The following is a 16822-nucleotide window of genomic DNA, read 5'->3' on the forward strand; positions in this document are numbered from 1 at the left end:
CGGGGGGGCCCGGCCCGCCCCCCCCCCCCCCCCGCCCCCGCCCCCGCCCCCCCCCCCCCCCCCCCCCCCCCCCCCCCCCCCCCCCCCCCCCCCCCCCCCCCCCCCCCCCCCCCCCCCGCCTGTCATACCATGCGGTACGTCCCGACATCTGTCTCCTTGACATCACCCGTCTTTTGCCAGTCGTTCTGTCCGATGATCTCGACCCAGTAGCCGTCAGGGTCCAGGGCAAAGGCAATGTTCCTCATTCTGCCGTCAGTGAGCTTCTTCTGGAATTTGTAGCCCGCATCCTCGATGCGCTGGCAGGCGGCCTGAATGTTGTCGACGCTGATGCACGTGTGGCCGAACCCACGGTGAGGCTCCTTGTTGCCATTGTTGACCTGGAAGTTGTCGTCGTTCTCGGTGCCGTAGTTGTGCGTGAGCTCGATGACGCCCTCGCGATCCATGGGCGAAGCACCATGCGAGCGCGCAGTAGGGCCGTCGTAGGCGAGGAAGTACAGGTCAAACTTGTTGTCGGGGAACTCGAGCTTTTTGATGACGGACATGCCCAGGAGCTCGTAGAATTTGACTGCGACAGGTCAGATCTGCAGCTAGCGAGCCACGGGCAGGCTCATGGAGGGTGGTTATCAAGGTGCGCATACCCGACGCCTTGGGATCCTTGACGCGGATCCTATGTGGGTTAGCTCGACCATTCCTGGGCAATGGACCTGGCTACAAACATGGTGTGGTTGAACTTGTAATTGTTGGTGTTTGTTTCCGCCATGGTGGCTAGACGTTGGACCTGCTGCCCTGCATCGCGTGAGCCTTGTTCTCACGGCTGCTGCGTGTATCACGTACTCGTAAAGAATTGGTTCGTTTGCTTGGGAGATGAGAGAAATCCTTGTACAGCTTGCAATCTTCTCACGGCTTGTCGGAGACTCATTGATTTGATAGTGTGTTGAGGTTCACTTTACTGACGCGCGCGGAGGTTTGAAGCATCATCTCGTTTACGTCAACGGGTGCCCCGCTCGCTCCCCGCTGGACTCACGGAGAGTCGGAGGTTGAAGAGTAGGACTCTGTGAAGGAAAATGAGCGTAGGCTGATTGTCCAAGGTATTCCTCACGAGTCATCACAGCCCGGCCTCAGTGCCAATTGCTTGCTCAAGTCAGCACTGAGGTGAGACCACGCATGATGAAGCGTCTATACGTAGTTGAGCATGAATGCCCAGGTTTGATTGAGTCAGGGTATCGACATTGAAAGCAACGACATGGACCTCCTCAGCTCCGGGCCCGCAATCCCACGCTATCATGAGTGGATATGGCCGCTCTTGGCGTTTGGTAGTCGACTGCCCACTGGGAATCAACACCAGCATTCGCTCCTCTTACCAAACGAGACAACGCTGTCTCTGCGCCGGGCTCAATTGGGTGCCCTTTGTCTGGGGCACCACTGGCAGTGCTGTGCAACCCTCCATCTCATATGTTTGAAAGCGCCCATTATGTCAAGAGGCAAATGGCATCACCCAAAGGGATTGAGGAGAAACGTTCGTCAATGGCCGCAGACGGTCAAGCACAGGCTTGGCTTCGCTCTCTGATTGGCCAGGCGATCCTCCCCACCAGCCGGACGCACACACCACGGGCAGCTGACACCGCCGTACCTGCTAATTGCGGCGGCCGGCCTCCAGTCTCGCTGGCGGGCGGGCGTCTTCAGTTCACCGGTGTGGCCAGACCAGCCCAGCCCAGCCCAGGCTGGACCCGCTTCGGGCTGGTCCAGACACCGAAGCCACTCGACTTTTCCCATCTTTTCTCTCGCCTTCTCCTCCTCTGACTCTTTTTGACCACCACCACCACTACAACTTCGTCAGTCAACAAGTCAGCCAACTTCAACGCCAGCTCCAAGCTCGCCAAAGCTCTTCCGTCCATCGCACGACACTCGAAGCTCTTCGCTCTCCCGAAATCAACACTCAGTTTCCCCGAAACGCACCCCCATCCAACCATCAGCAATGGCGCCCATGATGAATTACAGTAGTAATTTAAGTAATTACGGCGAGGACGCTGTCCAAAAGGTCAACGTCCTTGCCTCCGCCTACATTGTCGACGCCTCCCTCGCCTCGCTCAAGGGACTCCACTACTGCACTACCGGGGCCGCAGGGGCCGAGTGGTATTCCTGAGGTCCCTTCCTCAGGACTGCCCTCCCCCCCAACAAGCCCCCCCCTCGCCGCATTAACCTCGTCCAACGACGTCGCCCTGTTCCCCAAGAAGAAGAGGAGCAGCGGCGCCGCGCGCACCCGGCGAGGGGGGGCAGCACTGTCGATTAGGGAAGACTGTGAGAGATTCTTCTGCGAGTCCATGAAGACGGCCTTTCTTGGTGAGAGGGAGACGTCCAAGTATGGCTCCGGCTACTCGAGTGCTTATAACAACAACAACAACAACAACAACAACAACAACAACAACAACAACAACACAACTTCACTATTGCCGACGCCGCCGCCCGACGACACCTTCCCGGCCTCCTTCCGGCGCGGGAGCGATGTCGTCGCCCGTCCGAGCACCAACAAGGGCTTCCACGTTGATGCTTGGATGGAGGTCTGGGACTTTGCTGGCGGCGCCAGCTTCCGCGCCTTCGTCGCCGACAACGGCCACGAACGGACACTGTTCGTCTTCTTTGACTCCGAAGGCGCCATGGCCAGGGATCTGAAGAAGGGGTGAGTCTCCTAGATGAATTGCCCCCCGAAACAACTGCTAACGCTCGACAGATTGATGGCTCTCATTGAGCTGAGTGACGGCCCTCTTGACTGCTCCCACATCGTCACTTGTCTTGACCGCCGCATTCCTGGCCACGACGCCGTCGAGCTGACCAAGAGCCTGCAGTGGGTTGGCTTCGAGATGACCACGCTCGACCACTGGGCAGGCGACTTCGACGTGACCAGCCGCGACTGGCTGTTTATGGGTATGGAAGTTTAGGATGTGGACGAGAGGAAGTTTTTAACAATTTTGCGTATGCTGGCGTCCCGACGGATCTGTACTGCTATACCATGCATGGTCGTACGGAGTCTGATATTGCGTTCTTCCTATTCTTTCTATCCGGCGCCTTTGAAAATGTCTCTCTAGTGCGTTTTGCAGCTTTCACTTCCCATCTATAGTATCTTCAATCAACTCCAATCAACCAATTGTTTTCCACTATTCCTCCTCTTTGCTCCCGTCATAAGTCGCCCTCGTATTGTCTGACCACCAGGCCTTTTTCTTGGAGATAGTCCTTGACCTGGCTCACTGTGTACTCTCCTCGGTGGAACATGCCTGCGCCGAGTGCGGCGTCAGTTCTGGTCTTGTTGAAGACTTCCTCAAAGTGCGCAGGGACACCAGCGCCGCTCGATGCGATCACAGGGATCTCAATGGCACTCTTGACCTGCTCAATGAGCTCGAGGTCAAACCCACTGTTGGTCCCGTCCTTGTCGATGCAGTTCAGCAGGATCTCGCCGGCCCCCATGGCCTCGACGGCTTGCACGAGCTCGACGACGTCCATGTCCCGCGTCTCACGGCCGCCCTTGATCGTGCAGGCGTACCAGCAGTACTTCTCGCCCTTGGGTCCCGGGAACTTGGTCTCGATGGTGGCGTGACGGGTTGCGTCGCGGCCGTTGGGCACGTAGACCCTCTTGGGGTCGATGCTGACTACGACAGCCTGGTTGCCGTAGGCGCGCGAGATCTGCTCAATGGCCGTGTTCCCAAAGAGCTTCTTGCCGAGGGAGTAGTATTCCTCCGCAGCCAATACGGCGTCAGATCCGATCGAGACCTTGTCCGCGCCAGACTTGAAGTACATTGTCGCAATCTCGAGGGCGGACACCTTGGTGCCGTCGGTATCGACCGTATCGCGGATACCGCCGCCAACGGTTAGAGGCACAAACACCGTCTTGGATGTCTGGCGCAGGATCTCGAGCATGGGCAGATCAGCAAGGGGACAGTCCCTAAACGAGGTGATGTTGAGAAACGTCACTTCATCTGCGCCAGCCTCGTAGTACTTCTTGGCCATCTCGACTGGCTTTCCCAGGTTGCGGACGTCGCGCTCGTCGCCCTTTTCACGAACATCGTACTGGTCGCCTTTTGTGACGACGAGGTCGCCCTGGTCGTTGGTGCGCACGTCCAGGCACGCGATGACCCGGCGCGTCAGGCCGTCCTTGAACTCGCTTGTGGGTGCAGGCGCTGCGGCTCCGAGGTTCTTGGCCCCCTCGCCCGTCAAGAATGCGCGAATAGTACGGAGGCCCGCCACGCCCGACTTCTCCGGGTGGAATTGCGTCGCATAGATGTTTCCCTTTGCGACAGCACCGACAAAGGTCTCTCCTCCATAGGTGCCGGTGGCCACGGACCAACCTTGGCTCTCAAGCTCGCCCTTCTTGTACGCCTCGCGATAGGTGTGGACGTAGTAGTACTTGGAATCGGGGCGCAAGTCGTAGAGGCTGCCGCTGCCAGTGTTGGCACTGTTCCAGCCAATGTGAGGCACAGCCTTGTCGGTGGCATCGAATCTGCCGAGCGAGGATTTGATCACACCCAGACCAGGTACCTCGGGGTCCTCTGACGATCCTTCAAAAAGGGCTTGCAGACCAACGCAGATGCCCATGAATGGCTTGCCCGACTCAATGTGGGCTTTGATGGCAGGAAGGAAACCAGCTTGCGCGAGCTGGGACATGCAGTGACCGAAGTGACCGACGCCGGGGAGAATCAATTTCTGAACATGTCAGTCATACGCTCCAGTCCTGTCTTGTATGAAGGACACGTACCTCGGCCCTGGGCACATCTTCTGGCGTCTTGATCCAGTCCACCTCGTAGCCCAGCTTCTCAATGGCATTGACCAAGCTGCGGACGTTGCCGGCGACGTAGTCGAGCAAGTGAACGGTCGGCATCTTGTCGAATGCTCTGTGTTTGTTCGATTTGGGAAATCTGGCCTCCGTTCACCCAAGAGGACAAGATATACGCATCGCCAGTGAGTCAACAAGTCTGGTTCGCGCCGATCAAGGTTCACTGGAGAGTCCAGTCACTGGTGACTGGACTTCTTTCCATGGCGGGGCACTCGCTGTCGAAAGTCGTCAATGCCCCGCCTAATCCCTGTGTGTCTTCAATCTGCCGCCTCTGACCGCTTTGGGGCCTTCCGAAAGAGGACATGGACCTGATTCTCAGCTTTTCGATCCCGAGTCGCGTCATCCTCCCTGCTCACCGCGTCGTGGGTTTGGACAGTGCTTCCCCAATGTTGTCATCACTGTCACGTGTACGCTTTCGTCTCATGAGCAGCCAGAATGGATGATATCGCCATCGATCCGGCTCTCGTAGGCGTGGGAGACGACCCTTTGACCACCATCGACATCGAAGACGAAGAAGAGGACGAGTGGGAATATGAGTACTCTACAACCGAGGTCGAGACCTACTACCTCACTGTGGATCTCTCGTACCCCGAGTTCAAGGCCGCACCTCTCAAGGATACTTTTGCCAGCCGTGGCCGCCACAGAAAATGGGAGAAACCACCCAACGACCCCTCGAACACGCGTGCGCCAGGCGCTCACGCGCACCGAGCGAACGAGCACGACGACGATGACGAGGCGGATGTCGAGCAAGAAGACGAGCTCGATCCCGATATCGACCCTGAACTACAACACGCGGAGGACGACGTTACCAGGCAGACCGAGCAGGAGGGCCTAGACTCGGACCAGGCGGAGGAGATCCAAATCCTGGATCTCCATTCCAAGCGACCAATGTTCTCGTACCGGGGGAGAGTCTTTGAGGGACAGTGGTCCGAGATGATTGGCACAGACATGGTCTTTGCTCAGCACGATGGCTCGGCGGAATTGCCCACACTACGCCATCTGCCAGGGGACGTTGACCTCCTCGCGGCCAGCTCTTCGCGCATCACTACCAAGGAGAAGATGCTCGTGCCCAAGTCCGGTACCGTGGACACTCTTGCGCCCATCAAGAAGGAATGGAACATCAACATCCCCATAGGCCGGGGCAAGACAACAGAGCGCATCCAGCAGGCCAACTTTCTCGAGCGCATGATCGCCCTCAAGATCCAAAAGGGCCACACCGACCAGGTCACCGTGTACGCCAAGGACGGCGAGGGCAAGCAGTTTCGTGACGACCGCGATCCCGACTACCGCCCGCGGCGGAGGAAGCCGATTACGGACCCGGAGAACTACTACGTCGAGAGCGCCACGGGCCGCCTGAAGAAGAAGAGGAAGAAGACGACGACGGGGCGGCCGCCTGGCAGGCCGAGGTGGAAGCATACGGAGGGCAGTGCCAGAGCGGACTTGGCGGCGGCGCCTCCGTTGTCCACGCCCACGCCCCAACATTGGGAGGATCTGACCGGCGGTCAGCGTGATGCGGGAAGGGAGGGGGAGAGTGGTGAGGAGGAGGATGAAGACGAAGAGGACTTTGATCATGATACCCCAATGGCGAATGCCTGATGAATGGAAGTGCTTTTTATGCACCAGTGCTACGTTCGCGTGAATGTACGCCTTGACATTGGTTTGTCCGAACCATTCAGTGTAGCTTATACACGTTGCCTACCCTGTACGACATGGCACTGGATGTACACATAGACTGTACGGTAGGTCATGTGTGTGATCATTTCAAGAGTTGCAGGTCTTCCCTTTGTTACGGAGAGGCTATGACAAGATGCCGCGAATTGGTCCATATCTACGCCAGGTGGTTGTTTTCTCAATGGAGCGACGGAGGATCCCTCCAAGGCTACATTAAAGGTCTAGATTTCCAACCAATTCCCAGGGTCGAGAACACTTGCGGTCTGTTGAAGCAGCCCCTGGCACCACGAACCAAACATTGAAATCCCAGCAGAAACATCAGTGGCACGGTGGTCTGCCCTGTGCGTGATCTACAATGCGCGCACCTCTATAGGCATGATTCGAGAACGGTTTGGCAGTCCACCGGGGACGATCGATGCAACTTTGTTGCCCTGGATCAACTCTCCCAGGAACCAAAAGGTAAAGGCTCACAATGTGGCATAAGGCGGACAAACGCACACACCAATGAATGTGCTTTCATCACGTCTCGCCTGGATAAATTCAGCCCAAGGCCAAAGTGTTGAGTCGCTTCACTGGTGAAGGTGGTGCGCGGGGTCAGAACAGGCAGGGGTTTCTCCAGGGCCCAAAAATCGCGCCGGTCCAGAGCGACTTGGCACTGTCTGCAGCAGGGTCCTTCCTAAAGCGATTCTATCCCCCACCAACCGCCGATAACGGCCCAGGGCGGCGTCGTCCATGTCGCATGGCAGCGTATGGCAATGCGCACGAATCAAGAAAAAGTAGATCTCTAGTCCGTGGCCACGTAATGCTTCGAGGTAGCCAACGACTCGCAACGCGTGCAGCACGAGGGGCGAGGACGGACAGACTGACTAGAGCCACGAGCCACGAGGCGCCAAGCTTCCCATTGGGGCTTTCGGGGTGCCTGTCAATTCGTCGCCTTTGGGGGTCTGGCGGTCGGTGCTTCTCTCCACTGTTCCCCTGCATCAGGCCTCATGTGCTTATCGTTGGCTCTGATAGGTCCATTGCGCTGAATGGCCCCGCGGCCTTAACACACAGTGTGTCCCCACATGGTGATATGCAGTGCCAGAGCCGCACCAGCAACTCGAAGCCTCTCCAACACGCCGGCGGCGTTTTGGTCGTCCTTGTGTCTCTCCGCGCATCCTCCACCGCCTCAAGTCGGCTGCCTACCCCCGGGTCTCGAGTTCGATACTCCCTGTTCCTTATTCTTGTTTCTCTTCTTCTGCATCTGCTCCCTATCGTTACACCGCACGGTCCGGGGATCTTTTCAAACGTCCATGTAGACATTATGCGCTCATAGCCGGACTATTGCACCCGCCCAAGCCACTCTCGCATCCTCCTCCTTCGCGAAAAGTCGTTCCTGCTTTGCGCCTGCGGGATCTTTTAAGTCGGCAAAAACGGCTGCTCGATCTGTATTCGGATCTCACTCCTCCTCGAAGACCTTGAAGGCTGTCGTCAGCTGTGACGAATCCATCTATCCCCGCGACGCTGCCAACGGCCGCGTCGGGTCTCGGCCAAAGTCTAAATCGTCACAAAACGTCCGAAGGTCCCAGACACCTCTGATTTGCCCATCTCGCCTTTGGGAAAGCCTCGATCTGCGGTCTCCTTCACAGCGAAAAGGCACACGATGGCGGTGATCTGGCTTCGGCGGCTGATCATCCTCACCACGCTCGTGATACTGGCCTCATTCACTGCATGGGCCGTACCGCGATACCTCGACCCCACCGAACCGAATGCTGAGAAGCGCGCACGCGACCGTCGCTGGGTGTCCAGCAGCCATTACTTCCTCGACCGGCAGGCCTGTCGATGGATCTCGCTGTGCGGGCTGCACCATCTTCGCAAGGACCCCCCAGCGCTGGACGGCCTGGTCGACGGCTTCTGGGAGGAGAACGACAAGATCCGCGGCGAGCTGAGGAAGAGGGCGACGAACTGGGAAGATGACGAGCCCCCGAGGGCGGACAAGAAGCGGGACAGGCACGAGAGAAGACGAGTGCTCAAGGAGATCCCGGACTATGTCAACCAGTATGCGCCGCTGGTACATCTCTACTCGGGCGAGGAGTTCTGGCCGTCCGACATCAAGGAGCACGTCCAGCACATGACCGTCTACGTCGACGGCAAGCCTCTCAATAAAACCGAAACACCATGGTCCCTGTCCAACCTGCATCAGCTGAACAAGCTCGGCGGGTCTGTTGTGCTGCGTAGCAACGATGACGTCGAGCAGCGACCGGACTGGCTCCACAGCCACGACAGTATCCCTACGCCGTTTGAGGAAGATCCGAGCGTGGGCATCGCGCCACCTCACAAGCACAAGAGCGGTGATTTGCCCATTGATCGCGAGTCCACGACATGGTACGACGTCGACAAGGCGCATCCGCTCCACCGCATCTCCGACCCGCGCAAGACACCCCGTTCGCTTCCTTCGGATCTCCAGCAGGCCAAGCGCTTGACCACGCGCGGTCACAAGCCCGACGCTGATGGCTACTCGGCTGCTCCCGCCGTGCTCGTCGTCGTCGACAAGGGTTCCGGCATTGTCGACGCATTCTGGTTCTTCTTCTACTCGTACAACCTCGGCCAGACCGTGCTAGGCGTCCGGTTCGGGAACCACGTCGGTGACTGGGAGCACTGCATGGTCCGTTTCGAAAACGGCGTGCCCAGGGGCATGTACTTTTCCGAGCACGAGGGCGGTCAAGCCTACGCGTGGGAGGCTATGGAAAAGTCCAGCGATGGCCGACCCATCATCTACTCGGCCGTCGGCTCGCATGCCATGTACCCGCTGCCCGGTCCTCATCCGTACATTATCCCCTTTGATCTGCTGCGGGATATCACAGATAAAGGTCCCCTGTGGGACCCAGCGCTGAACAAATACGCTTACCATTATGATTACACCCGCGAATCGTTCGACAGAAACCCGGACACTACACCCGAGATTCCGCCTGAAGACACCCTCTTGAATCAACAGACCGCCTTCCCTCATCACGAGTCAAGGTCTCTCGTGCCCGCCGCCGAGAACCCTTCTGCGCCGACATCCTGGTTCCACTTCTCCGGTCGTTGGGGCGACGAGGTCTACTCGCTGGCCGACATCCGGCAGTGGCGGTTGTTCGGACAGTACCATTACGTGACGGGGCCTGACGGGCCCAAGTTCAAGTCGTTGAACCGATCGACGCTCTGCCAGTTGGAGAAGTGTCGGATCGCGTACAAGCTTGACCCCAAGGGAACATGGTACTGAGGGACATTTTTCCTTTTTCCAATGGGAAAGTAGAGTTATGGCATTTCCGATACACTTGGCTTGGAACGGAGTGAGGCTGGCTTTTTTTTTGGGAACTTGTTTGCTTTAGACGACGTGCGGCGGTGGTCGATACCCCCTTTACAAACTATGACCAGCGCTATGAATTTATGTCATCAACGATTACATTCAAGATATGAACGTGTGCGTGAAGTCTGCGTGCGAGGTGAGAAGATTCCATTGTACAGAAGTAGAGATCACTACAGTACACGCAACCTCAATCTGCTATCTACTAATAAATTGCCCAACCAAGGATTGCCAACAAACTCTCATACGTATGTGTGGTGGTATATCGTAACAAACGCCATGCCTTCTTCGATTCGCAGCCAACAGAAAGAAATCATGTACAGCAGTGTAAGCAATTCGAGATATCATCACGCATCCTCGTGGATGCGAAAACCGGCAGCCGTATCCTCCGGCCACGCGCGATTCGTGCTGGGATATTCTGATGGCTGACTGCTCGCAACACTCCGCCTGTCCTCGGCAGGGTCGACATTCTCGCCATCCGACATTTGCTGCTCCTGATCTTCGATTCCCGGCCAGGGTTCATCTTCTGGTAGGTGTGTCCGCCGCTGTGGCTGGGCATGGGGAACAAGAGCACTGAGATTTGCCGAGGCGATGTTATCCTCCTCGTCCTCCTCATCGTCGTCGTCGTCTTCGCCAAACGACATCTCCGAATCGCTCTCGTAGATCTCAATATCGTATAATTCGTCGTAGGCCATATCGGCCATGTACTCGGCAGGAATAGGCGCGGCACTTCCTGAACGGATGGTACGCGCCTCTTGTAAGGGCGCATTGCTGTGTGGTGTCGCGTAGGCGAAGGGGGTAGTGCCTCGGACATACTGTCGCTCATGTGACATGGGCATGGGGCTCGGCGACGTGGTGAACCGTGGTGTGAAGCGTGCATAGCTGGGTGACCTTGCCCGACGTCTCTTACTGACAGCGAATTGTGGAGCTCCCCTGACGCTGGGCGATGCTCGTCTGCTGTGGCCACCTGACATGACCCTTCGACGTGCCGTTGTCATGGGCGAGGGGTGGCCACCGACACCTTCCAGCGGAACCGAGGTAGTCCGGATGTAAGAGGGCCGTCTGTTGCGACGGATGAGAGATTGGCCGGCAGACGATGCGCCAACGATGGGGCTGCTAGACCGCCACGATGTCATGTTCTGGACAGCAGGCGATCCGGTAGAAGCACGGAGGCCACTGCGCTCGTTGCGCATGCTCATGGAAGTCTGTGTGCCTGGCAACTCGTCCAGGGTGTCGGTCCAAGCCCAGCAGTCTTCGAGCGCATCGGCTTCGGGCACCTCCTGTGAGGATTCGTTCTCCGTGTAGACACGAGTGAGCTCGCGCACTCTTTGCCAGGTCCAGCCCGTCTCGTACGACTGAAAGTCTTGAAGATAGGCGTCAGGATGAGTGATGAAAAGACGCGGCTCGGAAGCGCGCATCATCACAGAGTTGAGAAATTGCACGTCCCAAACAGTTGGGTTGAGCATCTCCGCCGGCGTGAGGAACCTGAGTCGAGAATCTTTGTGAACTTTGCGCAGGGGAATCCAAGATGACTGTAGACCCAGGAACTGCGAATGTGGAGGGCCGGGGGCTTCAGGGGCGGAGGGAAGCCCCATCTCTTTCCAAGTGTCACCAAATACCGAACGCATGGCGGTTTGGACACTGCGTGCGTCTCCGCCTTTAACAGAGACCGTCCTAATCAGACCACGACTCCGCAACCTTCGGTCAATGATGCTCTTATCACCACAGGCCTTGGGTAGGAGCCATTCGGTATCATGGTCTTTCGGCGCCCAGTCACCTGGAAACGGGGACATTGAGCGTCTCGAATTCGCGCTGCAGGTCATGGGCATCTGCGTCCAGTCGTCAAGCCCATTTGCCTCCGATTTGAATTGGTGAGGTTCCAGCCACAGCCTCTTAAGCGGAAATGGCAAGAAGACGACCTCTACCTCCCAAGGATGGATAAATGTTGGCAGAGAGGATTGCAGCGACGTGACCTGCGCTTGTAAGGCCTGCAACTGGCTTTGGAAATCTTGTGAGTGGATTGGTCCGGCTGTTGAGAATGATGCTACACTAGCAGTGGCATCATCATTCTTCTCGGCCTGCCGGGCGGCATTGAGTTTTTCTGCCTCCTCCATTCGACTCTCCAGATCGGTGATCCGCAGGTCAGTGTGATCGTGTTTTTCCTGACAGTCGTCATGGGCAGGCGCCGAGAAGGACAGTGTCTCCAAACGATCCAAGCGCTGCTCATGGGCTCCAACAGTATCAGACAAATTTTGAAAGGTCTCCCGATCCACGCCTTGAGATGGTTGGGCACGGATCTCAGCTTGTGTATCCCCTCCGACCACGGTGGGATTGCTCATGGCATTCGTTGGGACCTGAGACGACTGCGAGAATCCTGGGAGAAACCGCGATGGTGAGCAATAGGGCAGCTCTTTAGGGATATCAAGTGTAGCGAGTCCCTTTCCGGCAAACGGACGAAGATATCTGGCCCTGACGGAGGAAGTAGTAGACGTGGCCTGGGAGGGGCAGATTGTGTGAGGAGGGACAACACTCTTGGGCATTGACGGTGCAAGCGAGGGTCCCGCATCGCCCCATGCCAACGTATCGGGGAGAGATCCAGGAGGGTTCGTGGCATCCTGTGGTCCATGGAGCTGCCCAAGGGGGGCTTGATCCGAGATGTTGCGAAACAATCCTAGGCCGTCGTCAAATATTGGAAAGTCCATCCGAGGATTGGCCACAGGAGGCGGCGGCGGCATTTGCAGTCCAAGGTCCACCATAGGGCTCAGAGGTTCGCGACCAGTCCTTGGGCGCTCATTTTCCTGTCCTGGTCCATATGCCTCTACGGGGGGAGGGATATCTCGAGGTCCATCATCATGGAAGCAGGCATGGTGATTGCACATACACCACCCTGCGCCGCCAATATCCGGGCTTATCTCTGCGGACCTTACCCAGAATCGTCGGCAACCACACTTGGCGCCATTAGCACCAGGACTCAGGTCGACATAGTTGCACGCTCCTCCGGGAAGGCCAACCGTGCCTGGGCGGGGCAGTGCGGCGACGGGGTCATTGTATATGTCGCCAAAGGGCGCGCCATAGTTTTCATAGTCGTAAGCGTTCGTCGCCATCGGGTATCATGGCCTCGTGGGCTCCGTCGTCGCTGGGCGCGCGCTTCGAGGACGAGCAGCCAGCTCGGACCAACGCGGTCGTGCAATGAGGTTGTCGGTATCTAGAACATTGCACTAAGCGCAAAGTCAGTCCATATGATGGCAAGCGACCCGACGGGTCAATGTGTTGGCGCGGATGACGACTGACCAAGGAAACATTTCGCGATCAGTCGAGAGGCCTGGACAATTGCGCTTTACTGTTGGGCTCAATATGCCTGCCCGCTGCCCACGACGAGCAAAGAAAATGAATACAATTGATGAAATGAGAACGAGGGGCAACCCGATATATATAGGTGGGAAAGCACTCAAGGCAGCGCAAGGCAGACGAACGCAGATGCAGGACGAGGATCAGTTGCCAGACCCAAAGTCGTCGACGGCGATTGCTGGTCGGGACTTGTCGTGGAGGCGGGCGGGCGCCAGCGTCTTGTGGGTCTGCGACACGCCCCGACGCGCTGCGCCAGTCCAGGTCGGGCAATTCGGGGCCGCTGGTTTTGACCCCGGGCATGGCTGGAGGGCTGTTGCGTACGCGGGGACAACGACTCTTTCATGTCGTTGAGCGAATTATAAATGTTGGAATTGAATGGCCGGACAGAATACCTTGCCCCTTCGCCTTAGGAAGCGATTAATTCCAATCCTCCAGCGAGTTCGCAGTTCCAAGGCCACCCAGATGTGTAAGGCCCTGGATAAAGCAGCGCCCAGTTGGATCCACCTTTAAGTACCTTCGGGAGTATCCTCTCTGTAATTCGCGCGCATTTTGGTGTGATGAGGGGCTTGACGCGGCGCGCGTTCTCCTGACAGTACTTCTCGCTGATTGTCACCATTCACCAATAGGATCTACCTGCAAGCATTCCCCGTCTCTGAGTCAACCACAGCGGGCGGTGTGTCTTTGCCTCCAAGTCAATGTTCACTTGTCTATCACGCAAAGGTTCTTTCGTCTACGGCGAGGCTGCGTCAATTATTGGGTGGTAGCCGACATGCGCGCTGCCGGAGATCTTGACGATGACTCTAGAATCACGAATCACACGTGAGGCGAAATGATGATTCGACGGACTGTGTTGCGCGGTGGTGTGGAAGAGAAAGTAATGGCGGCTTTCGATCACACCAACATTGTGTATATTGTAACCTTTCAAATATGTCCTAAAGATAACGCGCTGCATATGCTCCCATGTCATGATATCGTACACTATGCGCACACTCCCAGTGCCATCAGACCTCTCCCCAACTCCCCATCGGCCCTGTTGGCGCGATCATGGATCCAGTCCCCAGAGAGCCGCCAATGTCCCAGTAATGACGCGAAGAGACGCTGCTCCTTCTCGCTGATCGCCGCGTGCTCTGGCTGGCACAGCTGCTGTGGTGGCGCATGCCGACAGGGCTGCTCGGTCCAGCGACGACCTTGAACGATCGCCGCTCGGCCGCCGTGCGCGGACGTGCAATCAATGGGTGATGCTGACGGACACGCGCGGCCTTGGCGGCCGCATCCTGCATGCTGGACGAGCTGTTGGTAGCAGCCTGAGGTGCCGCACTGCGTGAGGTGAAGCGGGACCGGATGTACTTGAAGACCAGTTTGATGTCAAGGTCACGCTCCCACTCTTCCTTTGTGAATGCGTCGCCCATTTTCACATCCTCTTCAGTCGTCGTGTCGTGACGCCCTGGGATGTTCAGAGCTCGAGTCGCTTGAGGTATTGTTGGTGCGAATTCGGGGGACTGGGGCCGTTCTGATGATGCATCACGGTGGCCTTCTGTGTCCAAAGCATTCCCGACTTCAGGTATCACAGGTAGGCCAGCGTATGGCAGGGGCATTTGCTGCATCCGCTGATACGTTGAGAAGGCTCCGGGATGATGGGACAATTGGTTAACCAGTAGCCCGAGCTCCCGCGAGACCCGCTCCAGCACTTGCGTCTGCCACGACTCACTTGACTCTGCGATCTGGCCGCTGAGTTGCGAGGCTCGCGGCGTGCTCGAGAGCTCCTCGCTTTCCGGTATGCCCTCGCCAAAGAGTATTGACAGCATGCGGTCATCGATACCAAGAATGTCCTTGATGACTCGTTGCGTGAATGCGGCGAGGAAGCCATCAGCGTGTTGGTCTGCCGCCACATCGTCGTCCTCATCATGCCAGGCCATGTTGTCAGAGTCATCGATGGGTTGCGAGGCTTTCGCGGCAGGCTGCGTCGCCCGCACATGTCGGAGAGCAGCCTGGGACTTCCGCCTTCGCCGGGTCTCTCGTTGGATCTCTTCCAGGAGAACCTGGCTATGCTCCAGGCGCCAGGCTTCGATGCGCTGCGTTTTCTCTGCCTCCCGCACCCGCTCGTCCTCCCAGTCAATATGTGGGTGCTCGAAACTCTCCCTTCGCCGGCGAGTCCGCTTTGGGTTGAACTGCTCGAACTGGTAGAGGTGGTCCTGGGCCTCTGCAGCAGACGCAAGATTGTTCAAGTTGAACGAGCCAAGCCCGTCGTGGCCGGGAAACACAGTTGCGTCTTGATAATTGCCTTGCTGTGAATGGGAGTGCCTTCCTGGCAGTGAGCGAAAGGAGGGGAGGTGGCTGTCGAGGCTGTCCAATTCCCCGTCCTCCTCACCCACTGCCTCGTCTACTGATGGAGCCGCTGACGGTGCATCGCTCTCCGACCTCGCAGCCGTGTGTAGACTGCCGAGATCGCTCTGCCTCGATCGTCCGGGGGTTTGTACACTCGCTGGTCGTGCTGCGCTGAATTCCGATTCTGTTGCTGTAGTCGCTGTTCCTGCATCTGTAGCCGGAGCAAAGAGTACCCAGCTGGTCTGCGACTCATCGAGACGATGCGGGTCCACCGATGGGCGGGCTTGGGGCACGCCAGTCTCGCGATCTTCCTGGCGAAACGCCCACTGCACAGCCTGGCGAGTCGGCTGATGGAACGCCATTTTAGATTTCTGGCGTTTTTTGAGCAGAAAGCGTTCCTCAGCTCAAAGGACGTGGTGTGGTGTATTAATGACGATGGCTTCAGGTTACGGTTATCGGGGAATGGTAGCGATCGACTGGGGTCTGCTGATAACGGCAGATGGCGATAAGATTCAGTGGACCGCCGTAGCCTTAGCGAGCCATCAAGTCCCCGCGTCGACGAATGCAGCAATGTTGAGGGAGATTAGTATCGGATGAAGGCTCGAGGAGTGTACGAGGAGTTTCCTCGCCGATACCCCTAATTTGTGACTTGATGCAAGGAGAAGGGGAAACAGGGAATTGACGAAATGGCGTCCCGACTCTGTTGGGGGGCTCGGGTGGCTACACCTGTGGCAGAGAGGCCCAGCTGACTCGAGTCCCTGATTTGGGCGTCATTCAGTCAACAGCATCGGGAGGAGGATCTGCGACTAGAGTGGGGGCGGTCGGCCAGGACAGCTGTCGTCCAGCGAAAGTAGTCGCGTGCGTTGTCACTCCTCAAACGCTGACGGAAGACTGGACTAATCAATAGCCGTCTGTCCAGTCCCGTCTATCCGACCAGCCTGATGTGTGGCGGTCGAGCCTCAATATATCCGCGCCTAATGTGCTTACTGGTAGAAAAAAGAGGAGCCGATACTGGATAGCAATACGGGCACGTTCTGCTTGCATTGTATGGATACTGGGACCAGCCTCAGGGACTGAGAGAGCGGACGTAGCGCTAGCTGCGCATCCCACTGTTTGCGCTTATGCTTTTGATAAGTCTAGCTAGGTAGTACTCGGTACTGAGGCCGACAGTTTACTCAGTACCTTGCGGCCTATCTGCTACCTTGCTCCGTCTTATGCTTCAACGACACGAGCCTGAAAGCACATCAACGCAATTGCGAGATCTACAACGTACGCAAAGGGAAGCATAATGCACCATAAGGTAGTGTCTAGCTGCCACGTTGATGGAAGGG

General features: G+C 57.4%; 7 protein-coding genes across 7 annotated transcripts in view; 3 read left to right on the top strand and 4 right to left on the bottom strand.

Moving 5' to 3' along the window:
* The window catches only part of F5Z01DRAFT_627671 (Glyoxalase/Bleomycin resistance protein/Dihydroxybiphenyl dioxygenase), a gene marked incomplete at both ends in the record, with an annotated part of 1437 nt that extends 677 nt beyond the window's left edge, over window positions 1–760 (bottom strand). The window contains 3 exons of the mRNA XM_046261552.1: window positions 129–565; window positions 639–667; window positions 717–760. Coding sequence (XP_046115316.1) covers window positions 129–565; window positions 639–667; window positions 717–760 — 510 coding nt within the window. The remainder of the gene's footprint in view (window positions 1–128; window positions 566–638; window positions 668–716) is intronic.
* Window positions 761–1975: 1215 nt separating this feature from the next.
* On the top strand, window positions 1976–2936 carry F5Z01DRAFT_639293 (ornithine decarboxylase antizyme-domain-containing protein; the record flags this gene model as incomplete). The annotated part of the gene is made up of 3 exons (XM_046262432.1): window positions 1976–2133; window positions 2180–2677; window positions 2729–2936. The coding sequence occupies 3 exons, from the start codon at window positions 1976–1978 to the stop codon at window positions 2934–2936; spliced, it is 864 nt and encodes a 287-aa protein (XP_046115317.1).
* A 238-nt stretch (window positions 2937–3174) lies between these two features.
* On the bottom strand, window positions 3175–4867 carry F5Z01DRAFT_676882 (uncharacterized protein; the record flags this gene model as incomplete). The annotated part of the gene is made up of 2 exons (XM_046265297.1): window positions 3175–4692; window positions 4745–4867. 2 exons carry the CDS (start codon window positions 4865–4867, stop codon window positions 3175–3177), a joined length of 1641 nt encoding a protein of 546 aa, XP_046115318.1.
* Window positions 4868–5257: 390 nt separating this feature from the next.
* On the top strand, window positions 5258–6418 carry F5Z01DRAFT_676883 (uncharacterized protein; the record flags this gene model as incomplete). Its single annotated transcript, XM_046265298.1, has 1 exon — window positions 5258–6418. One exon carries the CDS (start codon window positions 5258–5260, stop codon window positions 6416–6418), a length of 1161 nt encoding a protein of 386 aa, XP_046115319.1.
* A 1547-nt stretch (window positions 6419–7965) lies between these two features.
* Window positions 7966–9928, top strand: F5Z01DRAFT_278885 (uncharacterized protein). Its single transcript, XM_046258726.1, has one exon. The coding sequence runs from the start codon at window positions 8136–8138 to the stop codon at window positions 9732–9734; it is 1599 nt and encodes a 532-aa protein (XP_046115320.1). The 5' UTR covers window positions 7966–8135; the 3' UTR covers window positions 9735–9928.
* A 22-nt stretch (window positions 9929–9950) lies between these two features.
* On the bottom strand, window positions 9951–13382 carry F5Z01DRAFT_663420 (uncharacterized protein). Its single transcript, XM_046264033.1, has 2 exons — window positions 13110–13382; window positions 9951–13036 (listed from the first exon to the last, which is right to left on the bottom strand). Exon 2 carries the CDS (start codon window positions 12920–12922, stop codon window positions 10166–10168), a length of 2757 nt encoding a protein of 918 aa, XP_046115321.1. The 5' UTR covers window positions 12923–13036; window positions 13110–13382; the 3' UTR covers window positions 9951–10165.
* Window positions 13383–13794: 412 nt separating this feature from the next.
* F5Z01DRAFT_692138 (uncharacterized protein) lies at window positions 13795–15853 on the bottom strand (the record flags this gene model as incomplete). Its single annotated transcript, XM_046266178.1, has 1 exon — window positions 13795–15853. One exon carries the CDS (start codon window positions 15851–15853, stop codon window positions 14168–14170), a length of 1686 nt encoding a protein of 561 aa, XP_046115322.1. The 3' UTR covers window positions 13795–14167.
* Between the last annotated feature and the right edge of the window lie 969 nt (window positions 15854–16822).

The sequence above is a fragment of the Emericellopsis atlantica genome (genome assembly GCF_019669845.1).
Source record: "Emericellopsis atlantica unplaced genomic scaffold F5Z01scaffold_27, whole genome shotgun sequence".
In the NCBI taxonomy this organism is placed as follows: Eukaryota; Fungi; Ascomycota; class Sordariomycetes; order Hypocreales; family Bionectriaceae; genus Emericellopsis; species Emericellopsis atlantica.